Source organism: Aquila chrysaetos, chromosome 2, assembly GCF_900496995.4.
Source record: "Aquila chrysaetos chrysaetos chromosome 2, bAquChr1.4, whole genome shotgun sequence".
NCBI classification, from domain to species: Eukaryota; Metazoa; Chordata; class Aves; order Accipitriformes; family Accipitridae; genus Aquila; species Aquila chrysaetos.
Window position 1 is genome coordinate 36460074 of NC_044005.1, and position 27938 is coordinate 36488011.

Genomic DNA, 27938 nt, shown 5'->3' on the forward strand with positions numbered 1-27938 from the left:
CTCTGCATGACTAGTTCACCCCAGTTCTGTTAATAAGGCTTCTTTTTCTCCTGCCTTACAGTTTGAAATCAAAGGAGTGATTTTAAGGAATGTTTAGTCGGCCTTTACGACAGATAATGAATAAATATTTTGGATGTTACTTTTGGTCTTGGTATTTGGTGCGGTTGTTCCTTTGTTGTCGCTATCTCATTTCCATGAAGAACTTGGGGAGAGGAGAGGTGGGGAAACCTGTGATACAAAAGACAGCAAACTATGTAAATGCTTCAGTGGCAAGTCTACAACCTGGAAATTGTATTGAAAAAAGCAGCAAAATGGTCAATACTGAAATACCTAACTTTCTGAAGCAATTTTTCATTCAGAAGTATTAGTTTTTGTGAAAAGGACTGGCTACGTTTTATTGCTGTCTAATGATTTGCTTATTCTGCCTTGCTGATGACCTGATACAAGATATGGAAGTATGTTCCAGAGTTGAGATTAGGCTTTGATCCAACCACTGCTGAAGGAGTAGACTGACAACGGAAACCCCAACTCTATTTTTAAAATCTTCTGAGAACTGTCAGATCGTGGTGCATGAATTTCTATCAAATAATTCTGCTGTCATCGTAAGGATCCATTTGCAGTGAACTGGCTGTGTTTACTGGGAGAAATTCATATACTTACTGAGGGAAGAAAGGCCTTGGTATGTTACTACCAAATAAATAAAGGCTTTTAATTTATAAAAAGATGTTAGAAACAACTGTTAACAAGTAATAGAAGTAAAGCTAAATCTGCTGAGAATCCACCCCCCCCCCCCCCCCAGATTTAAGACCTCCTCTGGATATTGGTTTTCTTCATTTGTTTGTGGGTTTTGTGTTGATTTACAACATGACAGTTGTGTCTGAGCACACTTTTGTTTTAGAAATTAACACATGCTGCTTGCCAGATTTATTTATAGACATTTAAAGCAAAGGAAAGCCTAAGATGATATATTCATGTGACCTCTTCCTAATTCAATTGCATGACTGTGATGTCTGTATTTTGGGACCAAAATATTTGTGTAGTGTGCACTTCTGTGTGGAGGTCCTAAAATAAACTTAATCGTATTGCAACAGAGCTGTATACACTTTTTAAACTGCAGGAATGAAAAATGTAACTTGAATCTTTTATGAATCTTTTTTGGTTCATAAGCTTGCTCTGATACCAAAGTTTGCTTTGGTGCTTGGATACATGCCTTAGTAAACAATATTCCTAGTATTAATTTATGTAGTAAGTAAATTAGAATTTATTGAACAATCGGATCTTTGATATTGTAAGTGTGTAGTGTGGGGAAGAAAGCACTCTTGAGATGTACAGAAAGAAGAGTCGTCCTTTTGGCAGAATGGCAGAATGTAACTGCTGGGAGACAAAACTGGGAGTTTTGTAAACAGGAAACGTCTGCCTTGCTGGCATATATAGTGGGACAAAACCCAGTACAAATATTTTCATGACTGGCAATGTAGAATTTTTTAAAAAAACTGGTAGTAATTTAATTCATCCTAACAACTTGATTATTTTTCTTAGCGGTTTACAATTGTTTTTTAATTTTTTCCTTGTGATTATTTTTTATTTATGTATTTTTTGATGAGCATTTTGGTTTTTTTTCCCCTGCTGCCTGGCAATATGACTTGAACTCTTAAACGTGGAAATACTGAATATAAAATATGGCAGTATGAGTACCTGTTGTACAGCCTCTGAAGTTGAATAGAAATATAAAGTTACCTCTAAGAACATTTAAATTAGGAAAATTAAGTATGTCCAAACATAAGGTTAAAAAAACAATTCAAATTCCAGAAGTTTTTAAATGTTCACACAGCTTCAATATGGGTCATACGTATTGCATATTGCTTCCTTGTTCTGTTTGTTTCTATTTTTGTAAGTACGGGTTTAAAGTTAGTATTACTTGAATTAACTTACTTTTTTAAAGTAGTGTTTTGTTTTAGCAATGCAAATGAGGCAGGAAAGGGTCAGCATCAACTAGTTCCTGAGACAAACAAGAAGGAGGCTTTATATTCATCTTCACCATTATTTATCCTATTTCATGTTCTGTTTTCCTGAGGAGTTACTTAATGTTTTAGTATTAATTGAACTGAGATTTCTTTACGTAGCTTGTCTCTTAATTTCCAAAGGAAACAGAGTTCATACAAAATCTCTTTCTGCCCATCTATTTTTCAGTACTGTCTTGAACTTGTAAATGTTTCTGTTCAGTTTGGACTTCAGCCTGTGTAAGCTATACTGTCCGAAGGGGCAACGAAGTGACAACCCTGATTTAAAGGCAAGGTATCAGGTCAAGTCATATTATCAGTTTAAAAAAACAACCAGCCAATCCCCCCACATACACACAGGTGCACACACACAAACTAAGAAAGATAAACTTAGGGTGAACTCGGTCTTTCTTTACCTGAGAATGTATCTGTAAATGAAATTGGGGTTTGAAAGTTTAGTCCTTCTCTGAGGAGGAGAGAGGGAGAGAAAAAAGAAAAGAAAAAAAGAGAGACTTGATTTGTCAATGAACCAATTGACTTGTCATCGTTTTGATCAGGAGAAGGAAAGAGAATAGAAGAATACACAAAAAGAATCTGTCCTGGTAGATGTAATAAACTTTCTTTCCCTATGTACATTCTTAGATTATGTCCAAAGAGGAGATTCAGATCACCTCCTCCATTTCCAAGTTGGCAGACCAAGTGTGATGGTTCCTGCTCCTTAACATAACTGTTTCAGTAATGTACCTTTCCTCATGTGCTTGGTAGGGGAAAGCTGCTTGTAATAACTAATCAGTATTCGGTCAATCTCAGTATCCCAGGGGCATCTGCAGTCATTTTTGGAGGCTTCTGATTAATGTAGAGTCATAGGTAAGGACAAACTATACCTCACCAATACATTGCATTTATAGTTACTACAGCTAAGCCTGTAAGCTTAGGAGGGTGTTGTTATTTTTTTTGGTTTTTTGTGTGTGTGTTTTGGGTTTGGCTTTTTCTGAGGCTTAAAAACCTTTTTTGAGGTTTTACTTGGTTTCCTGTTTCTTCTTTTTCATGACTGGTCAAAAAAAAAAAAAAATTAGTTTAAGTTGACAAAGAGTAGGCAAAGCAAAAAATCCATGTCATATACTAGTTTTGTATCTGTAATAAATGATTTTTTTCAAGTGAGTAATCTACTGTCTTTTGACAAAAGCAATATCCAAAACTTTAATGTATATTGCATAGTATACATCAGTAGCAGTAATAATGTTACAACAAACAATGTTTTTGTTTATTAACAATGGAATTGCCCTTTGCACAATAAATAAATATATAGATAAATAAATACAGCAGAGCTTTTGAAAATTTCCCCCAAGGGATTTTTTGTTGAGAGTCATACCTCAGGGCAATTTGGCAGAGGAAAAGTGATATGACCATGCACCAAGACTTCTGATGCAGATATATACTTTGCCCTGAATGTAACTTCTGCATGGACATGTGATACATAATTACCAAACTGTTGTTATTAATTACAGGAAAATTATACTGTTTTCTCAGTACAGGAACCTAAACAAACTGCATTGTTTTAGCTGGATGGCAAGCGAATACATTTAAGTTATTTTTCTGGATCGTAGCCTCAAAACCAAAACAATCTGAGTAAAATTTAATGAAAGAAGCTTTTTGTTTTTACGAACTAATTAATTAGGAAGCCCAAATAGTTAGCACTGTGTTGCCTTGGTAAATAATAAATTCAACAGTCAGAATTTTCCACATCCTTCATCTGAAGTAGAAAAGCAGTAGCAGAAATAAAATGCCATACCAGGACTGTTTTCTGTATCAGTTATATTTTCACAATGTACAAGAGAGAAAGTATATAAATCTTGACTTACCAAGTGTTGCAGTAATAATTCCTGAAGTAAGAAATCCTAATAGTAATGTATGAGATTATAGGTTTGCAAAGTTTTGTTCTTTTCAAATGTGGAAGTAGTAGAATCCTTTAAAGTAGCATTGTATGAAGCTTCTCTTTTAGAATGAGTGAAATGATTAACTATATCTGTTAAGAAATTGGAAACTAAGTAAATTGTGGACTTTTATTTTAAAAATGGATCACTTATTCAGCAGAAACACATAAGTAATTTTATTTTTATACTAGTATTTAGGAAGCCTTAGTATACTTCATCAACTTTCTAACTTGAGTCACCTTTCTTCATTTTTCTTCTTTAATGTAGCAAACCAAGGGATATGTGTCAGCGTTTCATATGCATTGTTAGCCTTATACCAGAAGGTGTGAAATTCAACTACAGCAAAGTGATTTATCATTCTAAGGAAAAAAACCCAAAACTGTCAGATCAAGTAAAAAAGTACTTGCTTAATTCTATGCTTTTCGCTATCATCTGGTGACTTAAAATTGCTCCCTGCAGAACACTGCGTAGAATTTCAAAGGTCTAACCTACAGGTTTTTTTAAAGCTGGTGTATTACCCATGATGAGGATGGATATTGACTGTATCTGATAAGCTATATAATCTTCCTTTTTTATAAAAACTAGCTTTGATACTTTGGGGTTTTTTTTGAAAATAATACTTAAATGCTTTATATAATTTTAATGGGCATAATTTGTACAATTTTTTAACAATTATTTCCTATATTTAAGTGAATTTGCAATATGTTTTCTAAAATATCTGATTCCTCACAAGAATTTTAGTATTTGTTATTCTACTGATTTGAGTTCTACATAGTTTACAGTACTATACATAAGAATAGAATTAGACTCAATTTCCATTTTCCCAATTTTTAGGGTCATACTAAACCTGTTTGGAATCAAATATATTTTTTAATCACAGTTATACCTTGTTTATATAGGTGAAAAGCTCTGGGCAAAAAGTATGTGTTTTACCCTATAGAACTTGAGATCTTTAATCAGAAACAGAATTGCAAAAGGGCGAGTACAAAATATTTGCACTTGGGAGCATCAGAATTAAGTTATCAGCAAATGTTTTGATATGGAATATCTCTATGAACACACATTGTTTTTAAATGTACATTGATTTTACTTTATTTTAATTGTGGTGTTGCATTTCATTCCCATGTTGAAATGAACAATTGTCTTGGTTTATTCTCCCAGTCTTTGTCTTGTTTTTTCTCTCTTGAAAGAAAAGTCACTGTCAGAATAGGGCTAGGTCGTGCAAGGGGAACTACGCTATGAGTTACAAAGAGAGAAGAAAGTAAAAAAGAGGACTTCTGTTATCAAGATACTCAAACATTAGCATGCACCAAGTTTTAAAGTAGAAATATTAGTTGTATATGCACAGTTTGTAATGGAGTAAATAAAGTCAGGATGTTTGTTCTCTGGAACTCAACCGTATGAAATTAATGTGTTTTCTGTTTTGTTAGCATCCTGACTGATGGTACATTTGGTAGAGAAGGTAATTGTGAGACGTAGTGGTAATTTTTTTGAGAATATTCATTGTGATTTGATTTATAATACAATTGTCAAATGTTGATGGATAGAGAGCAAGAGCACCAATGAGGAAATAAAGCAGTTAGAAATTGAGTGCCTTGTTATTTCCCCTTGTTACAATCCCAGGTTTAATAACAAAGCTGATTAATTTTCTAAAACTGATTAGTTTTCAGTGTCGTGTCAATTTTATTTTATTAGTTCATTTTCAGTACTGAATATAATAGAGAATATAGAGATTTGGTAACTGTTGAATTGGTAGGTAACAAACTAAATCTAGGGTGTAATTTTCCAGCAAAATTTGCATATTTTATATGTATATGTAAATATGCATGTATATATTTAGTGTATTGATGGTTTTGTGCTTCTTAATATGAAACATATGGAAGTGTGTCTATTGTTGAATACAGCCTCTATACAGACATAAAAGTATTGTATAAATTACTATAATTTTTAAATCTGGGATATATATGCAACATAAATGAAGGAGTTTCATTAGCTGTTGGAATTTCTTTATTGCCAAATTCTGAGTTGAAAAACTAGTGAACTGAGCAGAAGCAAGGTCATACCTACAATACATTGATTTGCCTTGATCATTGACTCACTTTGCAGCAAGTCCAGTTATTGATTAATTAAAATAAATTTTGCTTATGTTTTGGCTTATTACTCCACCACAAGAATCTCAGTTTAAGTTCGCCATCACTTTATTCTGAAACCTGAGGAGGAAGACAGCCTAAAGAACAAGACTAAATACTGTCTGGTAATGAACAACTGGACTGTGGTTCATTAAAAGCTCTTTTTTAAAATTACATAGTGTGCTGCTTAATGCTGTATTGCTGAAGGCTAGGAATCACCATTTTCAGTTAAAGGAATTTTTTAATATTAGATGTACTGTTGCAAAGAGCCAAGTTCTATTTTGGTAACTTGTTCTGTTTTAAAAGCAGAAGATACTGAGTGAGTGACTCTTGTTCAGAAATACCTTTGTGTCTCAGCCTATGCAGACATTACTATATAGTGCAAATTCATTACTATATAGTGCAAATATATTTTAGTAATATCAATGTGTTTCTATGTATAAACAATCTTAGAATTGGGGTTGGAGTTACCTGGTCTGTGTCCTTTTGCTAAAGGACTGACAGATGAATCCTAACCAGAAACAAGATTTCTGGATGGAAGGGGACAATTTTCACTTCCTCTTTATTCAGAAAAAAAAGTTAAAAATTGCTGTTCATCTGATTTTCTGAACAGATTCATTACGGTAGTATAAAATGGATCTAAATGGTTAACTTTATGTAATTATTGATGATGATGCTGGCGGAAACCAGTTATTAGTAATTGACACTTACAATGTCTGTACTATTTGAGGAACAATAGTGAAGGCAGTTTCTTGTGCGAGGCCTAGTGGCATGCAAATGTATTTTTTTTCTGTGTGCCCAGTAAATCATAGAAGTTTTTTGATCAACCTGAAATTATTCCCCCCATTTGCTCACTGAAGCAAAACCTTGAAAAATTTAGAGAACTTTGATACAACTGTTGCATATTACAGTTTTGATCTGAAGAGGTCTAATGTGTGGTGGAGAGGTGTAAATCTGTAACAATACCTCAAGCTGATCAGAACCTTGAAATGGACTTTGTTCTTAAATTAAACACATTAGATAATCTGAGAAATGTGATCTAAAGTAGCCCTTCTCTAGTGAGGTATTGGACCACTGCTTACAGAGGTCCTTTCCAGCCTGTGATTCCATGCAATCTAAATCTGTTTTATTAAACAAAAAATTACAAAACACCCCACCACAACTAAAAGGACTAGAACAAATTAAATTTCTAAACATGGAAGTGTCAGAGCTGCCAGATGAGAGAGACTACATTTGAAACACTTATTAAATTTAAAATATTTAAATTTGTTAAATTACTGGTTGACAAACTGGATCTCAAGGAAGTTGTGTGGGTTTGGTTTTTGTTTTGCTTTGTGTTTGGTTGTCTTTGAGAATTGGCTGTATATACCTTAACTAACAACTCCACTGCTCGTCGCATGAGTCTCTGCATCTCATTGGGCATGCAGGCTTCTCCTTGTCATACTAAAAAAGGTATATTGAAGTAAGTGGATGAAATTCTATGTAAGAGAAGTGAAGATCAAGGTTAAATGGTTCTGGCACCATGTGAATTTAAAAACTAAGGGAAGAAGAAAATGAGTTTACCAGGAAAAAAGTTGTAGAATACCAGAATTTGTGTGAGAGAAGAGTCAAGAAAACAAGATACTACTGAGACATGGTCTGCAGTTTCATTATAGGATAGCAACTCCATAAAACTCCTTTCTATTAGCATCTTAAGGCCAGAAAAGCAATTTCAGACCTCAGCTAGAATGATCTTACTTAAGTAAATACACTATAATACTGAGTCATCTTAACAGCGAGTCATTGTCTTATTTGCAGATTATATAGATTCCTCTGATTCCTTATTTGCAGATTATATAGATTCCACTAATTCCTTATGCTCAGTCCACCTGCACCTGAATGATAAACTCTTTAAAACTCTGCTCCAAAACATTCTGAAATACACTATTATTGCCACTTTTTAGAAACTGTTAGAGTTGTTCATCCCGTGTAGCAAATACGTAGTTTGTTAAATGTTGTAGCACAAATGAAAGAGTACATTGGAAATTTAGGGCAATAATGTGAAACATCGATGTTGAACGCTGCATGCAGTCCTTACTTAAGACATTATCAGTGTATTTTGGGGTTACGGCATTTAATGATTGATAGACTTTATGATGCCAGTGTAAATTCTAAAAATAAATGTTTATTTTTTGAATTCTAGAAAATCAAAATATTCATTTCATTATGCTAGAAACTCTTGCCCTTTTATGCATTTGGATTTAAAAAGAAAATAGTTCATTTATTTCAGTAATTCTAATTTTAAGTAAGCTTTTACGTATGTTGTTTGAAGGCATAATTTTATTTTTTAGAAAACTATGAATTACAATAGATACTATGTATATGCCTCTGTGGAATGATGAATACTTTTATGTAGTAGGGAGAATAAATCAATTTCAGCTATATATAAGTAATCTAACATAATCCACTGATAAATGCAAGCTAAGTGGCAAATCTCAATTTAATTCTAAATCTTGGTATTTATAAATTCATGGTTTAGTATTTTATTCTTTTTAAATCTCTGAAATATGCATGTTCAAGATTGATACAGGAACTAGATCATGAAAAATGTTTTAAATATCTTTATCTTATACACGTTCTGGGTTTTTTTTCCCCCAAATAGAAATGCTTCTGATGCCAATTTTTAAATATTCATGAGCAGAGGGATGTAGTAATGAGTGCTTAATTGTATTGTTTATATTTTGCAACTTAACTACAGTGAAGATTAAAAAGCAGAAATGTTTTTACTAATGAGTTCAAAAGCTGAGAATTTCAGAGAGCTTTTTACAGAAACGGAAGCAGAAGCAGGAAGGGAAAAAAGAAGAATTTATTTAGCATTAGTTAGCTAATTCTGTCTACCTCCTACTTAACTATACATCTTAGAATTGTTTATAAAAATTTCTTGAATTGCCATTCTGTACTGTTAAAAATGCTATTGATTGTTACACAAAGCTAGATAAGGAAAAGGCTGTCTGGAACTGCTGATTAGTCTGAAATATAATAGCTGTCGATTTTAGTAGTAGTAAGTAGGCAGTGAAGTGTCACCTAAAAGAAAGCCATGTAGCTTGCACACACTTGCAAAATCACACAGGTGAAAAACCTGCTTTTGAATTCCCATTTTAAAGGGCGTGTCACTTAATTCCTTTGGTGAAAATCACTTTGTCACTCCCAGCTTTTGTTTCAGGTGCCAATAGCTGTGCTACTGTCATAGTATTGCAGTTGCATAAGGGGACTGGAAAAAGCAGTGCTGCTTTTAGAACATAATTGTTCAAGTGATATCTGAGTTCAGTACAGGCGGCTGTTGTGTATTTGCTTTGACAGTAATAACTAACACCAGTATAACTTCATAGCTGGATGGGACACTGACATATCGTATTGCTCTTATCAGCTTCCACCCTCTTAAAAACTTCTAAGGCAGTGTCTTTTGGTGAGCAGTTACATACCTGTATAAAAATAGGTTATTCTACGTGCTAGTCTGCAAGTGGTGTTTTTCTTGGTTAGTGGACAAGTTTTGGAAAATAAAATGATTTTTAATTCTGTATATACCTTTGACACAGTTGAACACTAGAAGTAATCTGTTTTGGCTCTCATATCAGCTTCAGTATCACATGTTAAGAGGTGAATAAGGGCTTGGTACTTTATAAGCAAGTGTGTCTTTGGCATTGCATTATGTAACAATTTGTAAAAGAGCTTTTAGAATAATTAGGATAACTAAACAATAGGGCTGTTTCATGTCACTTTTCCAGAGTGTTCCTGTTCTTGGAATATGTCTTTTGAGGAGGAAGTTCTTATGACTTAATTGAACTGTCACTTGAAAAAATGCCTCTTGGATCTTTGGTTGTATTCAGAGGTTTCTAAATTAAACAAGACCTTAAAAGTTAACATCGTGCATTCAGAGGACTTGTGTTGAGGGCTTACTGTGCTAACAAAATAAATTTGTTTATATTTAGCGTACTGTTGTTTGCAAAATCACAGCAACAGGTTTTTACTGTAAGCATTAAACACGTTTTACTGAGTAAAACCAAGTAACACCGTACTTAGTTTTTTGTGGCACCATAGCAAGCCACCACCAAAGCAGCAGAAGGACACAACCCTTGTGAAAGCCCTGGAGACAGTATGTAGTCTTTGTCACTTTGATACAGTCTTGAATATAAATCTATATAAACATCTGTTTACATACACATCAAAAGAATCTCTGCATATGTACATGATACCAATTATAGAAGTATAATGTGTTCATGTTCAACAGATTCTGTTCTAGGATTTCTTAGCGTTATAGTGTGTATGTAACTTCCAAATATTTACTTTTTTCCTCATACCTTGTTTTGTGACAGGATGACGAAGTAGTACTTCAGTGTGTTGCCAGTATTCACAAAGAACAAAGGAAGTTTTGCTTGGCAGCTGAGGGACTTGGGAATCGCCTGTGCTTTTTGGAACCAACATCAGAAGCTAAAGTAAGAAGTTGATACTATCATCTGGTCTAACTGATCAGTGAATGTTAACCTACTTATTGTCCACAAATACGTTTTAATTACGGTTTCTTTATTGTGATGCTAGATGCACCTTTTGTATGCTTTTCTTTTTATGACTGCAACATGAGATTTCTTAGAGATTCTAAATATAATTTGAGGCATACTTGTCAATAGTCAAAAGCCACTATTCTTTATCTAAAATAATTGCTGTAACTGAAATACTTGGTATTTTCAAGATTAAGTCTCCAGACTGTTACTAAGACTTAAGTTCACTAAAAAACTTATTCCTAATACTGCTGTAGGTTCAAATATCTTGATATACTGGATTGATAATTTTAGAAGTGTTGTCACCTGTTTGGTACTGGTGTGAAGTGTTGCTTCTAACTGTGTTGATTAATCAGAAAGTTGAGAGTACAGGGAACAGAATTATTAAGTAATTGAAAACTTAAAGACAACAAGTGGCAAATGGAAAAAAGAAGCTAGAGAGCTGTGAAGAAAAAATAAAAGAAAATAGAGTAGTAAGAGGAGATTGAGAGGAGAAAGGAGAGAAAAGATGAAACTTTAGACCTGTACTAGAGCAGAATGTTAAGAATAAATGCAAATGGAGAAGGACCTCCTCCATCTCTTCGTTGTTCTTATTACATAATTTTATTTTTCTTTGTTTTGTGTCTTTATTTCTTTTCTCCCTGATAATCTATTTCTCCTCCTGATTTTTTTTTTTTTTTTTAGTGGGGTCTTTGTATCTTTTCGCTTGAAATGTTGCCATGTGGTCCTATTTTTAGTCTAGGTATTATGACCATGTTACATCCACAGTGTTTGTTTATGCAGTATGAGAGGTCCTTGTTCATCTCTGAAGCAAAAAATTATGCTGCTTCTAAATTTGCATTTCTTTGCATTCCAAGAGTTCAGTCAGATAATTTATCTCTGGTGTACTTTACAAATCACCAGTAATCTTTTCACATGCATAAGTAAAAGCAGTTAGTTCTCACATATGTATTTTGAACTATTGTCTTAAAATTTAAACAGTGATTGGAAATTTTTTGTGTGGTGGGTTTGCCCTGGCTGGACAGCAGGTGCCCACCAAAGCTGCTCTATCACTCCCCTCCTCAGCTGGACAGGGGAGAGAAAATATAACAAAAAGGCTCGTGAGTCGAGATAAGGACAGGGAAAGATCATTCACCAGTTAGTGTCACAGGCAAAAACCAGACTTAACTTGGGGAAATTGATTTAATTTATTACCAGTCAAATCAGAGTAGGGTAATGAGAAATAAAACCAAATCTTAAAAGACATTCCCCCCACCCCTCCTTCTTCACGGGCTTAACTTTACTCCCGATTTTTGTCTACCTCCTCCAGCGGCGCAGGGGGACGGGGAATGGGGGTCGCAGTCAGTTCATCACACGTTGTCTCTGCCCCCTCCTTTCTCCTCAGAGGGAGGACTCCTCACACTCTTCCCCTGCTCCAGCGTGGGGTCCCTCCCACGGGAGACAGTCCTCCACGAACTTCTCCAATGCGGGTCCTTCCCACAGGCTGTAGTTCTTCACTAACTGCTCCAGCGTGGGTCCCTTCCACAGGGTGCAGTCCTTCAGGCACAGACTGCTCCAATGTGGGTCCCCCATGGGGTCACAAGTCCTGCCAGAAAACCTGCTCCATCATAGACTCCTCTCCCCACAGATCCGCAGGTCCTGCCAGGAGCCTGCTCCAGCACAGGCTTCCCACAGGGTCACAGCCTTCTTCGGGCATCCACCTGCTCCAGCGTGGGGTCCTCCACGGGCTGCAGGTGGATATCTGCTCCACCGTGGACCTCCCTGGGCTGCAGGGGGACAGCCTGCCTCACCATGGTCTTCCCCACAGGCTGCAGGGGAATCTCTGCTCCGGCACCTGGAGCATCTCCTCCCCCTCCTTCACTGGCGTTGGTGTCTGCAGGGTTGTTTCTCTTACATGTTCTCACTCCTCTCTCCAGCTGCCATTTCTGTGTGCCCCATGACTTTTTTCCCCTCCTTAAATATGTTATCCCAGAGATGCTACCACTATCGCTGTTTGGATCGGCCTTGGCCAGTGGTAGGTCCTTCTTAGAGCCAGCTGGCATTGGCTCTGTCGGACACAGGGGAAGCTTCCAACAGCTTCTCACTGAAGCCGCCCCTGTAACAGCCACCCTGCTACCAAAACCTTGCCACACAAACCCAATACAATTATTCCAAGGTTTTGTTTACCTGTCTGGTTTGTTGGGAAGTAGAGACTACTTAATGTTGTGTAGATTTTTATGTTTATAGCAATAAAATATTCTAAATAAGTCTTTCCAGACTTTACTAACAAATATGAGACACAAAATCTAACCTAGTGTCGTTTGTAATTCATTTAACTGAAAAATGACATTATCTCTCTGTGTCTGGTTATGAGACGCCTTGAATGTAACCTATTAAGAGTAAACTTCCAATTACAATCTGTGTGCGCATGCTACATACACACATGCACACATACTTATATATGTATAGTATGAGTTTATATAACAGAATGTTGTGTGTGTGTATATGTACACAGATGCAATTAATGAATGCTAAAACAAATAGTACCTTGTAGTGGAGATGAGTGATGACAAGTATGACAGTTTAAGTTGTTCCTGTAGCAGTTAATGTAATTATGAACTACTTGCTATTTACAAATTTAGTTGTGTAAGAAAGATGCAATAGTTCACTTTACCTTAATAATATATGTAACAATTCTCTGTGTCTCTCATATGCAATTTCAACGTCAAGTCTTTTGCCTAAAAGTCTTTTCCAAAATGTGTTTCAAAACACACACAGGAAAATAATTATAGTCTATAGTAGAGACCAAAGGGTGGGAACTCCAAGACTGTACTTGATTAGCTTGCTATAAAGACTTAACTTCAGCAAGTTTAGAAATCTCTGAATTGTGTCATTTCCCTTTCCACCACCGTAAAACTCAGCATTATCAAGAATTTTATTCCCTCCTGTCACACTGACTTTAAAGAAGAAAAAGGAGTGTATATCCACTTTAAAGCTCATTCATAGCCATGATCTATATCATACATCACAGAATACTGAATCATTGAGGTTGGAAAGGACCTGTGGAGATCATCAACTCCAACCCCTCTGCTCAGAGTAGGTTCAGACAGAGCAGATTGCTCAGGACACTGTCCAGTCAGGGTTTGAATATCTCCAAGGATGGAGACTCCACAGCCTCTCTAGGCAACCTGTTCCAGTGTTTACCATGCTAACAGTACAAAAGGTTTTTTTTCCTCATGTTTAAATAGAATTTCCTGTATTTCAATTTGTGTCAATTTCCTCTTGTCCTTTCACTGGGTACCACTGTGTAGAGTCTGGCTCTGTCTTCTTTGTACTTTCCTGTCACATATTTATATACATTGATGATTCCCCTTGAGACTTTTTTCTTGGACACATCTTTCCTTGGACACATCGATGCCAATAAATTGAAAAAAAGTATGCTGTTCTTGAAGTGAATGTAAGTTTCATGTTTCAAAACCAGCAGACATATTGATCCAACAATTGAGAAGATCTCCTAAAATAGTTTTATTGTATTGTAAGGTTCTGAATCTTTGCCATTTAGTGACAGCTACAAATATGTTCAGAGTATCAACTTTATATGTCAAATAAGATCATACACCTTCTATTTTGTTTTATCAGTGACATTAAGGAACAAATTCAATGTCCACTGTGTAATTCTAAAGGACAGGAAGGCAATAATATGTAGAGAAAAACTTCTCAATTTTGGACCTGAAGATGTTTCGTTTTCCTGTGAGGAATACAGCACTAGGAAAAGTAAAGTTACTGCACTGACAAGTGATGAAGAATGGATTTATATTATTTTCATACAGGGAAACAGCATGTATCTCAAAACCAAATGAGTAAACATTAAGTATGGATTTTAACATTAAAATACATGTGTGTTCAAATACACTTTTCATTCTGTTTTATCTGCTCTGCTGATCTGTTCTTACACTGTTTAATTTATTTTACAGTATGTTCCTCCGGACCTTTGCATCTGTAATTTCGTCCTCGAACAGTCCCTATCTGTCAGAGCTCTTCAAGAAATGCTGGCCAACACAGGGGATAATGCTAGTGAAGGTGTAAGTAAATTAACATCAAAGAATATTAAATTTCTGAATATGGATTGTTCTCATTTCTTTCTTTGCTCCAGGATTTTTTAGGAGAGGGCCGTCATGTCATAGCAGGTTCTTCAGTTTTCCTGTTTTCCTAGGACATTATTGCTCCACTACTATACTCATATTCATTTCTCTTTAGTATTGAGGAGCAGATGCAGTTAGTCTTTCAAAATATTTACAAAACCCAGAAACATCATCTTCAGAGATCATTTATTACCATCAGTCCAGAGCTGGATACTGAAAAAGGAATCAGAGAACGCTTGGACTGAGTGTGGCTTTTATGAACCTAAGGAGAGTATGAGATAGGTTTTGTCTGAAACATAAATCATTGCCGTAAAAGCATTACTGTATTATAGTGCTATTTATTAATGGGGAAAGCAAAATAATTTTCTCATCATGTAACTATTCTGTTTATTTGGGTTTCTTAATCTTTTACTATATTAGCACAAGCATACTTACTGGAATGCTTACAGTATAGTGTAAAGTGACTTTGCAGTAAAGTGAAATGTAACTATGCTTGCATTTCATATTACTAAAGTTTCAATTGAATTATCACTTCAAATCTAAGATATACTAAGAATGACTGAAAGAGGACTTCCACACAGGAGCGATCAGGACGTCAAAAAGTCCCTGTGCACTTTATTATACATTATTTATTATTGACAAAGTTATTTAAGAACTGTATTTTTCATAGAACTTCTAAGCTCTTTGGCAAAAGGTGATGGTGTTAAAAGCAAAAATTAAGCCTAATCCAAACCCCAGATACAGATTTGCCTGTGTTTTCAATGATCTGTGTGAACAATGATAATTTTTCAATGATCAGCTCAACCTCGTTGCTAGTTTTTGAGATGAGACAGACTTACCTCTCATCCATGCACTAATACTTCTGGAAGTTTTAGAAGTTACATTTGCTGTTGCATCTGTGAATGGCTTGTAAGTAGGTAATTCAGGTGAATTGTCTAGTTCTATAGGCTTAAGTAGAGCTGGTGTTTCTCTGAAAGTAAATGAAATTGACCTATGGTCTCCACTCAGTTTGTCACTGCTCTGTTATATTCATGTGTATAAGTTTTAGGAATTTAAAATAAAATGTGACATCACCTTTATTGTTTTCTTCTATTCAGAGAACAACTGAAATCTGAAAAAAACTGGAAATGCCACTTCTTAATGTATAGGGTGAAGTATTATTAAAAAATTAATATTAAGTAAGACTTTACAATGTTTATTTGTTATGACAGGTTCTGTAATTGCTTTCTGGCACCATGAAAACAACAAAACATGTCTAAATAAAAATCTTCTGCATTTCACTCTCACTTAGAGTTAAATTTGGTATTGGTCACATGTACATCTCTTAAAGTTGAGAAAATTCTTGAACTGGTTGCGTGCAGTGTCTGTGCATTGATGTTTACTATACCTATCAGATTTTTGCTGCCTGATCAGATCAGCTTGCTCTTATCTTCTATGATGCTGTGCTTTAATTGATTTCCCAGCATAGTCCAAAAGCTTGGGTGGAAGACTTTTATCTTTGATTGCTTTGACCCTAACTCTCCAATTTCAACTGAATTGAATTGAATTGAACTTTTATTCTCTTATGAACAGAGCATGATAAAACTCTATGGCTTTACTTATTTTATGAGACTAAATGGCAACTAATTACGATGCAAATAATCTGCAGAGCTAGACAGTTTTCATTTTTATTTTATGTAGAACCAGAAAGCTTGTGTATTTTCTTTGAGTTGTAATTTTTCTTCTATTGTACTTACACACAGAGTTAAGACTGTCACATTAAGTAAAACGAAAAATGAGTGTCTGAGGAAGAAACCAAACATAAAAATACAAGTAATCTCAGTATTATCTAAAGAAATTTACTTAAAGATAACATTTCACTATAATATCTTTGGGGATCAAATATAGATTTATGTGAATTTGTTTCATGATGAGAGATTGCTTTTGATTTCTTTCTGGGATTCATATACTGTGCATGCAGTTTTAGTATTTTCTTCCTTTTTTAGTACAATCCTAGAAAATAAAATAGAATAATGTGTGGGAGGAGGGGAATTCTATGATTTAAGTAAATACACTAGAAGGGAGAATCAAAAGGGTTTTTTATTTACTTGAGGCTAATTTTTTCACTGTCATATCCGTCTATGCAGAAGTAATACATTCAAAATACATATTCTTTTTTAAAGATGAAAATGTCTATAGAATAAATTTTTTGTATTTTTTTTCTCTTGAATTATAAGCTCCATTCATTCTTCAGTCTCTTCATTGTTGTGCAACAATTCACCATTTTAAAACACTTTTTCATTTTATCTATTTGTAAATCAGATGCATCAAAGCACTACTTAAGAATTTGTTACCCAAGAGTGAGTCTTGTTTTTCCCAGGAAATCTAACTGTAACTCTGGCTGTGACTGGCTATACAATGATTGCTTATTGAAACTTTTCATAGACTGTATGCTCTAGGTAATAAGGAAAGAAAAAAAAATTGGTTTTGAAAACATTTTTATTTTTTAAAAGTATGAAAGTAAAGGTGGTCAAATATATATCTTAATTTATAAAATATTCATTTGAAGTCAAACAATTTGCCAAAGCTTTATATCATCCCAGTGAAACTAACACTAATGGAGTCTCTTACTTCTGAAGGAAGAAATTTCACTTTGCAAGATGGCTTCTCAGTTATATAAAATTAGGAAGATGTTTAGCATGCTTCTGGATTAAAATTCCTCATTATTTCATGCAGATCAGTAAATATTAAATGACTCAAAACTAGGATTTGTTTTTATCTGAATAACATGGTTGCAGAATTTAAATTTTAAAAAATGAAGGGAAGGTTGCAATTTAAGAATGATTGACAAGATAGAGTGAAACTTTACAGTTTTATTCTGTCACAATTTTATAATGCCATCTTCAATACGTACCTTTCATTCTATTAAAGAATATTGATTTTTTTTTTTCTTAGTAAGCTTGTTTCTGTTTTACTTAATGTGTGGAAAACATATCAGTTCAATTAAGAGATATATGTATTTAGCACATTTAGTACCAAGGTATGTAAACCATATTTATATAGAAATGTATGTATGCATGCATAGAAGGGGCATTCTTACAGTCTGTTTTGTGCTCTTTTAATCCTCTAAGTTATGCAGGTCAGCAGGCTAAAATCATGAGGTGTGTTTTGTATTATAATTGATGGATAGTGGCCATAAGTCTATAGAAGTGCAGTTTGGGATTAACTACAGAAAGTATCTTAAAATGCCCTAAGGTATTGTATACATTGTGAACACTGTTTGCATAGTATACATGGTGGAATAAAGTAATTTCTAATGAGAAATTTTCGTATGTGTTAAGAGAATTGTTGCAGATTCATACATTTAATACTCAAAACTTCAGTGATAGTAGTCCAGTAGGCCTCCATTAGGTTGTTTTTCAAATGCATGAAACCAATTATTTTATTATTTTATTTACTATTTAAAAAATTTCTTTCATAGTACAGCATTAAAATTAAACTACGGTAGTAAGTGATACATCAGCATAAATAGCAAAATAGAGTAACTTCGTATATTGAGATATTCTTGAATATGTCTCAGGAATTAACTCTTTTATACCAAATTGGGAAAGCATCTAAACAGTGTATAGACTAAATGATATAACCATGAAATTATCGGATACAAATTTTAGTCTTTACCATAATAAACAGTTGTTATTATAGTTTATAAATCAAAATCCCTTAAATATTTTCTATCTTTTTTATATCTTATAAATTAAGAGATAAATATGATAGTGAAATAACAAATATGGATTCTATTTCAAAAATATGTCAGCTTGAAAAGAGAAAGGGAAATAAATTGATGTGTTATGATCACTAATTGTTTTAATTCCATATTAATTTGTCGTTCTTTTAGCCACCTTTCTTGTTTAGATTGCATGGGGATGAGATGTGCTGTAGAAAGATATGCTGTGTATTATATGCACTCAGACTTCAATATTTCAGTTAACGTTTTCTCATCACATAGAATCATAGAAACATTTAGGTTGGAAAAGACCTTTAAGATCATCGAGTCTAACCGTCAACCATGCCCACTAAATCATGTCCTAAAGTACCCCGTCTATTCACTTTTTGAATACCTCCAGGGATGGTGACTCAACCACTTCCCTGGGCAGCCTGTTCCAATGTCTGACAACCCTTTCAGTGAAGAAATTTTTCCTAAGATCCAACTTAAACCTCCCCTGCCGCAACTTGAGGCCATTTTCTCTCGTCCTACCTCCAGCCACCTGACAGAAGAGACCAGCACCCACCTCACTACAACCCCCCTTCAGGTAGTTGTAGCGAGCGATAAGGTCTCCCCTCAGCCTCCTCTCCTCCAGACTAAACAGCCCCAGCTCCCTCAGCTGCTCCTCATAGGACTTGTGCTCCAGGCCCCTCACCAACTTCGTTGCCCTTCTCTGGACACGCTCCAGCACCTCAATGTCTTTCTTGTAGGGAGGGGCCCAAAAAATGGTGGCAGCTCAAGGGGGTGGTCACATGGTGCTGTTTGATTCACAGGTATTAAATTCTTCCTTAATTTTTACTTTTTGAGAAGTATAAGAACATTTATTTTTCTCTGTAACTTGGCGGCAGGATAACCACAACCTAATGTCTTATTCGGCATTCCAGGTCTTTAACTGGCCCATGTCATGGCACAGCTCAGGGAAACTGGAGTTCTGCTCTGTCACCTCTGACCTTGCAATGTCAGCCTTTGCATATATGATTTTCAGACCTTGTTGTTACTGACCTCTTGTTTTCCACTGTTTTCTCCAGGTTAAAGTGTAATTTTTGATTTTTGCAATTACATTGCTTTCTAGAAAATGGAACTCTTAACGAAAAAAGCATTTGCTTAGAGAAAGTAAGATTGATTTAAAAACTTCTAGGACTCCTAAGCCGTAACACAATTTTTAGTATTTCAAAAATATTTACCCAAAAACTTAGCCAGAAGATTTAATATGAGATTAGTAGTAATACATGAATATTTATATTTGGGATTGGCAGTAGAGGACAAATAATCTCTTCAGTAAAAATGATTGTACTGTTGCTTTGGGGGCAGTGGATAACAAAAAAGAAAATGTAGTCTGTTGTGCCATACTTATTTCGAAACTACCATCCATCGGGGAAATTGTAATGCGAACACAGCAGTTCATATAAATAGGAAAGGTGAAATAAAAAATGAAAACCTGAACAATAATGGAAGAAACTTTCTTTCTGGATCACTGCTGTGGTTTAACCCCAGCCAGCAACTAAGCACCATGCAGCCACTCACTCACTTCCCCCCCCACCCAGTGGGATGGGGGAGAAAATTGGGAAAAAAAGTAAAACTCGTGGGTTGAGATAAGAACAGTGTGATAGAACAGAAAAGAAGAAGAAACTAATAATGATAATGATAACACTAATAAAATGACAATAGTAATAATAAAAGGATTAGAATATACAAGTGATGCACAATGCATTTGCTCACCACCTGCTGATCGACGCCCAGTGAGTCCCTGAGTGGCGATCCCCCTGCCCCCATTCCCCCCAGTTCCTATACTAGATGGGACGTCCCATGGTATGGAATATCCCGTTGGCCAGTTTGGGTCAGCTGCCCTGACTGTGTCCTGCGCCAACTTCTTGTGCCCCTCCAGCTTTCTCACTGGCTGGGCATGAGAAGCTGAAAAATCCTTGACTTTCGACTAAACATTACTTAGCAACAACTGAAAACATCAGTGTTATCAACATTCTTCTCATACTGAACTCAAAACAGCACTGTACCAGCTACTAGGAAGACAATTAACACTATCCCAGCTGAAACCAGGACAACCACAAGGATTTGTTATATTCAGAGGTGGACTCTTAATTAGTTTCTGTCAACAAGCTGTTTGTAAAATGGATGGGTTATTTTTTAAGTTACAATTAACTGATTCTGTTTTGAGACACATCATAACTACCGATTGAGTTAAATATTTTGTATTACGAGGCACTATCTTTGGCACCATGAAAGCAAATTGATATGGTAATAACTATTTCTAAACTAGATTTCCAAAAAAGATATTTTTGAGATGAATAGTACAAAAAGCTGTCTTTTAATAGTTGTTATATACATTGAGAAAAATGACAGCATGAAACGTAGGAATGCACATCTTAAAATGTTCATTTACATTCTGTTCTCAATACAAAGGCATTGCTAAGAATAGAATTTGGCCTCATATAATTAACATTAATCTTTTATTGGTTCCACCAGTCTATCATTCCATTCAATGGTTTGCTTTCCATACTAAATTTTGTTTGGAATAGAGTTGTGCTGTTAGTTTCAGGTTTTTCTAGAGGAAGAACATAGCTTATTTGATATTTTTTTTTTTTTTTTTAAATGAGTCAGCCTTAAAATTACAAGTGATTCACTTAAAAGCTTTCAGTAAAAAAATAGCACAAGGTGTTTTATTGCTTCTTCTCAGTATACATATATATGTTACAAACCAGCTACGTGTAATTTTCTTCTGACAACCTTTCTGTAATTATAGTTGATTTTGCTGTTAAGGTTTTCCTTGTTGGTTAAAAAGAAGTTGTAATTTATAAAACAGTTATTATATACACTGTCACATGACGTTTTTCTGGTTTTCTTCCCCAAGCAGTGATAAGTTCCTGTGGGATATATTATTAAAACTATTTTTTATGGATGACATATTTTGGAGGAGCTCTTGAAATTTTTTTGTTCATTGTTTCTGATCAGCCTTCTATAATGATATCTGAAAGTATGCTGTGTTCTCTGAATGACCAGCGAAAACTATCCTATATTTGTCTCCAGTTTTTTCCAATTTTCTATGTAGATCCAAAAATCATTATCCAGGAGTTTGTGGTGGTTTGGGCTTTTTTTTTGTTGTTGTTTTGTTTGTTTGTTTTTTTTAACTTTGCTACTGGGTATACTGAGAAATTTTACATAATTATATGGATCATATTGTGAAAGAGATTATACATGGTATCCATATAATTCTGAGAAATTTCTCAATAAAATCTACTACATAAAATTACATAAGACTCTCTACTATCTGTTAACAGCATTAAGTTCCAGCATAAGCAGGTCCCAAATCCCTGCTTTGTTATTGTCTTTGTTATTAGCTAGAGAAATAGAAGCAGGATTATTAAATGTCTTTCTTATTAGCTAGAGAAATAGAAGCAGGATTTTTATTTTATTCCAGTTGTAATAAAAGACCTCTGCTGAATTGCTTTTAGATTTTTATTCTTTCTGTTTGGACAAATAAAATTTCATTTTTAATCCTTTGAATTAGTATTAAGTATTCTTTATGTCGAGCCACAGAATGTAGTAGTTTCCTCAGCTTGAGATCTTCTAAGGTGGGGTTCTTTACAACACAAGTTGTACGTAGCTTGTAAACCTATTGACCTTATTGGTGATTTAACTAATGTATTGTTCATAGAGTGCAAAATCATTTGCCTACACATGTATAACTGTTATTTGAGTTCCGGGAACTACCTTTAATTATCTTGGTCCCTTCCACGTGAATCCAAGGAACAGAACTGACCTTAAAGGCAGTCCTTTCTAGCGATACATAATGTACTAGAGACGATCCCTGTTCTGAAGTTATATTTTGGGGAATCATCTGTCATATTTAATGATTGCCTAAATATACCTGAAACAAGAAGACCATAAAGTAAATGCTCTTTTAAATGGAAAAAAAGCTCTCTGTGTGTGTGAGAACAGTTTCAAGCAATTACATGAGAAGTTAGTTATTCATAAATCAGCAATTTCTAACTTGTTATCAGGATCCTGATGTTAGACCTTTTATTATTACTCAAGACTTACCAGGTGCAAATGTTAATATCTGGACTGAGATAAAAAAGTGAAGTATAATGTTGCCCACCATAGTATAATTAGTATTAACATTAATCATGATATCCATAATTCTGCAAAATTTGGAGATGACTTTCTTAGGGAAGTGCTTCATATAATCTGGGATCGAGGATCAAAAAAAAAAAAAATCCAGTTTTGGTGGAGGGCACCACAATAAATCAAGAATTTAATTTCTTGGTTATATTATTTATTTAAATTTGAATAGGCTTGTTATTTATAAATAACTAGGAAATAAGATGATAGATGCAGATGAGAGAGGCAGACTTGAAAACCTATAAAGCTGTTTGTCCGTTGTGCCATAGGTAACCTGTTAAGATTTTTCCCTTGAAATTTTTTTTTTGTGTGGTCACGAAAAGGAGGTCAAAAGATGCGTGCCAAATTCTCTAAAGGAAATGTATGGAGAACCCAGTTTTGCCTCTCCCTGATCTTGTCATAAATTTCCACATTCAAAACTAATTCAAAATGAATTCAAAACTTTGCTTTGTTGAAATTATGGATGCAGTTGCTTTAATGAATCTGGTAAATGCTTAAGATAACATTAATCCTAGCAAGTAGATATCCTTAGTATGTGCTTAAACCATTCTGGGCATTAGGTGCATTTTTTCTCTTTCAGATTTCAGTTTGTGTATGTGTATATATACTTACGTTATTATTATTTTTTTAATGCCTCTGAAAAGTTTATAAGAAAGGTAAGTAGTATCTTATTTAATTGAAAACATTTTTTTGAAAATGCTATGTTTTTACTTTATTATAATAAAAAATTAGGTCACAATAAGAGTCTTTGATCAAGAACAATATTTGTTCCCTTGGCAGATATTTGGCTATTGCTGTAGCTGCTTCATTATCATGATCTTTGCCCAGCATATGCATTTCATAATTTGCTTGAATATTTGCACTTATTACTTGAACTGTAGTAGCTCTTCTTGTTGTTACATAATTCTGATGGTAGTCCATGCAGTGCAGTGGAGTTCTGACCTTCTCTGTCATGTTGTGTAGGCAGCTCAAGGGGGTGGTCACAGAACCCTGCTGTATGGCCATGCTATACTACTTCGACATTCGTTTAGTGAAATGGTAAGTGAAAGAGGACTTTCACAAAATGAGTAACATGAAACTCAAATAAATGTCTTTTTATCAAAATAAAAAATAGATAAATTTGGAAGAATGTTCTAAGTTCTCTTCTGCACTAGATAAAAAAATTTGAATAGCTTATGGTGTCTCAACACAATGGAAGTGGCCCTTATATTTTAAATTTAGATTCTTCAATCCATTTCACTCAGAAATGTAGCTGAAAAGCTCTTTTAGCCATGGATTATTTCTGGGTCCTTAAGGAATCCATTTTAATGATAATTCCTTTAGCAAGTTGTTGCTATCGCAAATGAATTTGTTGTGACGTGTTATTTTTTCCATCCTATTTTATAAAATAAGGTGTTGCTTTTAACATCCCGTAGTTCCCAGAGACTATGCCCACAAACATGCTATCTTCAGGCTACCTTGTAAAAATTTTGTGTCACTACATTGTACAACTGGAAAAGTTTAACTGTTCTGGATCTTTGACTTATTAGGGCCCATGCAAGTATACCTAATAGGAGGTTGAAGAAATGAGAAGTCAAGAAAACATCTTCCCTCCTTTTTCCTGTACTAGAAAACTCTACATTAGTCTTTAAACTCTGGTATTTATGTTTATGAACCATACAAATTGTAGTTGCCTTGATATACCAGAGTTGCAAGTATGATTACTGCCTTTTGGTATGTTTGCTATGTTTTCATGAAGCAAACTTACTACAGTAACGCTGTAATAAGATGTTTGCCTGTTCTTATCTGATCAACTATGTGAAATTTTGGAAGGCAGGAGCTAAATTACCCAGAGAAGTATGTGCTAAAGAGGAAAAGGATTTTGATGTTTTAAAGTCAGGAAGAGCTTGTATACAAATAACATGCTTAACTAATTTAAAAAAAAATAAACACAGGCTGATGGTAAGATGGAGTAATGTGAATGTATTAATTTGGCATGTGTGTTAATGGATACTGTTGGGTTTTTGTTTTCAATAACTACGCTGTTTTGCAGTATTTGACATGTTTAACATCATCAAGATCCCAGACGGATAAACTTGCATTTGATGTGGGACTACGGGAAAATGCAGCAGGTATGGCAAGGAAAATGTCACGCATTTCTGTTTTTAGAAGAGGCGTTGAGATTAATGGCACTGTAAGCTTATGAACGTTGTGTTTATGTGTTCATTAGAAATAAGATGACAAAGTAAATGATGACTGTCAATACTGATGACTTTCAGTAATTTTACTGACTTTGTGTAAGAATGTGAGAGTGCCTTGCAATTAAACTGAGTTACCACAACTGCAATAAGAGTGGTGATAATGGTCAAAGTAAAAAACTTCTGTTGAATAAAATAAATTCGATGCATTTGTCTTCTATTTGTATGGCTTGTCACTTTCAATAGAAATAGAGTATGGAAAAGCCATATATCGGTGCATTCACAATATACATTGTAACCATGCAACAAAAGAAGTACGTAACTTGTAATGCAGGAAAACAGAAAAAATGTAATGAGCACGTTGCTAAAAGAGCTGAAGAAAAATAAAAGCATAAAATGGAGCAATATAATAGTGGGACAGAGTGGAAGAGATATGACACAAACAAGAAATGACGAGAAACCTTTAAAATCTAATCAATAGATTTCTGGGAATACTGCCAGTAACAGTGCTGCTAACAGAAATATAGAGAAGAAAAATAAAAAAGTGCTTCCATGAAATCACATATAAATTATGAGATGCCACTGGGAGCTATGTTAAATTAATTTAAAAGCAACTCAGCCACAAAGAGCCACAAATAGGTTTATGTGCTGCTGTATACATAGTGTTAAAGGTTACTGAAAGTGATGAGTACTCATCAGAAAGTAACAGGTGACCCTGTAGTACCCAGGCACAGACATACATCTTGAAGGGAAAATCTAAGTACCTATATACACACCTCATTAATGTGAAGCTTCAAATAAAGAAATGCTAGTTGTATTAATATAAAACCTGTGCTTTCTGTTGTTTTGTCATTATTTTGAAAATAAATTAAAATAAAAGTAAACTAACTGATGATGGAGAGGCACTGGCAATGTAGCTGTTAAAATGTTTGTGGACTATGGTCTTTGAAAATTTCTTTTCAGGTGACTCTGATTATCTACATGACCTTCTGTTTTGAATGAGTGAAGTTTGTCTTTCAGTTGTTTGTAGCCATACAGAAGATGGTCTCACAGATATCAGCAGCCTATTACTTGATTGTATCTTTGGTTGCTGCCTTAGATGGAGACCATCTTCTTTAGGCATGTTGATTAAAGGAATGTATGTGTTCTCTCTCTCTCTGAAAATAGTTTCAGTGAAATATGTCTTTATAATTTCATAGTTTTTTTCAGAGTTATTGTGCATGTGCCTGCTTGTGCCCATGAGGTTTTGTAACTAATATCTGTAGTTACACTGGTATTTGCTTAACTGTACATATACAAAAAGGCCCTTGTACACATAGGTATGATATAAAAAGCAACACATAAAAGGAATGCTTAGCTGTGTTTCTGCACAGAGGATTTTGATAACTACTGCATGCCTGTAAACCTCATAAACTGAACACCATGATATCACTTCCCCTTGCCCTACTCCCCCACCCATGAAACTGTCCTATTGAATCAATTGCAGCTGCAGGAAGTATTCTTTGCCTAGCAGGTATTGAGTGAAAAGCCACTGGATATTTTAAATTATTCCCTTTTAAAGATTTAACACTTTACACTTTTAGGGATGTAGCATTTATTGTTTTCTTTATAATTAGTTTCATAACCTTCAAATTTTGTTTTAAGGAGGTTTTACATGAAACTTCTTAGTTGACGAAACAGATTTTTGTGCTTTATCTTATGTTACCAATTTTGCCTTTGTTTCATTTTCTCCCACTTTGCGTTGCCCAGTAAGAAAGCTGTATTCAACTTGTTTTCTTCAGGGTCTTAACTAAACTAAACTTGTGGTGAATGGGGTGAAATCCAGTTGGCGGCAGGTCACAAGTGGTGTTCCCCAGGGCTTGGTGTTGGGCCCCGTTCTGTTTCATATGTTTATCAATGATTTGGACGAGGGGATTGAGTGCACCCTCAGCAAGTTTGCAGATGACACCAAGTTGGGAGGCAGGGTCGATCTGCTTGAGGGTAGGGAGGCTCTACAGAGAGATCGGGACAGGCTGGATCGATGGGCTGAGGCCAATTGTATGAGGTTCAGCAAGACCAAGTGCTGGGTCCTGCACTTCAGTCACAGTGACCCCATGCAGTGCTACAGGCTTGGGGAAGAGCGGCTGGAAAGCTGCCCAGCAGAGAAAGACCTGGGGGTGCTGGTTGACAGCCGGCTGAATATGAGCCAGCAGTGTGCCCAGGTGGCCAAGAAGGCCAACGGCATCCTGGCTTGTATCAGAAATAGTGTGGGCAGCAGGAGCAGGGAGGTGATTGTTCCCCTGTACTCGGCACTGGTGAGGCCACACATGGAGTACTGTGTTCAGTTTTGGGCCCCTCCCTACAAGAAAGACATTGAGGTGCTGGAGCGTGTCCAGAGAAGGGCAACGAAGTTGGTGAGGGGCCTGGAGCACAAGTCTTATGAGGAGCAGCTGAGGGAGCTGGGGCTGTTTAGTCTGGAGAAGAGGAGGCTGAGGGGAGACCTTATCGCTCGCTACAACTACCTGAAGGGGGGTTGTAGTGAGGTGGGTGCTGGTCTCTTCTGTCAGGTGGCTGGAGGTAGGATGAGAGAAAATGGCCTCAAGTTGCGGCAGGGGAAGTTTAGGTTGGATCTTAGGAAAAATTTCTTCACTGAAAGGGTTGTCAGACATTGGAACAGGCTGCCCAGGGAAGTGGTTGAGTCACCATGCCTGGAGGTATTCAAAAAGTGAATAGACAAGGCACTTCAGGACATGGTTTAGTGGGCATGGTTGATGGTTGGACTCAATGATCTTGAAGGTCTTTTCTAACCTAAATGATTCTATGATTCTAAACCCTGAAGGGTGTGAAATTGTGGAATGAATTGGGTGGTCTTCTCAGAATTAGGGTGTGTGTATGAGTGCAAAGTAATCTGGAATCTTGTATTTAATGTATAGGAAATGTTCTATGGTTGTCAACCTTAGGCTTGGCTATCCTGTAGTCACATGGTCTGTAGTGCTAATGGAATTGCTCCCAGAACTGATATTTGTAGTGTAGCAATATTGTAAAGTTATGGAGTATTTGTTTCAAAATTCTGTATTCTACAACAGAAATGCAGCTTAGAGTGGAAACGATACAGAAGATTGTGAATTAAATATGAACATTACGCAAAACAAGACACAAAAGGTTATAATTAAGACTGAGGTAG

At 35.3% G+C, this 27938-nt stretch overlaps 1 protein-coding gene across 21 annotated transcripts in view; it reads left to right on the plus strand.

The window, feature by feature from the left end:
* RYR3 (ryanodine receptor 3) overlaps positions 1-27938 on the plus strand; it is a 245220-nt gene that overhangs the window by 39625 nt on the left and 177657 nt on the right. For 16 of the 21 annotated variants that reach the window (XM_029998543.2, XM_029998586.2, XM_029998547.2 and 13 more), the window contains exons 2-6: positions 10416-10535; positions 14552-14659; positions 23243-23254; positions 23562-23636; positions 24631-24709. In XM_029998543.2, the coding sequence (XP_029854403.1) occupies positions 10416-10535; positions 14552-14659; positions 23243-23254; positions 23562-23636; positions 24631-24709 (394 nt within the window). The remainder of the gene's footprint in view (positions 1-10415; positions 10536-14551; positions 14660-23242; positions 23255-23561; positions 23637-24630; positions 24710-27938) is intronic. The other 5 variants (XM_029998571.2, XM_041121214.1, XM_029998637.2 and 2 more) reach the window with 1 other exon arrangement.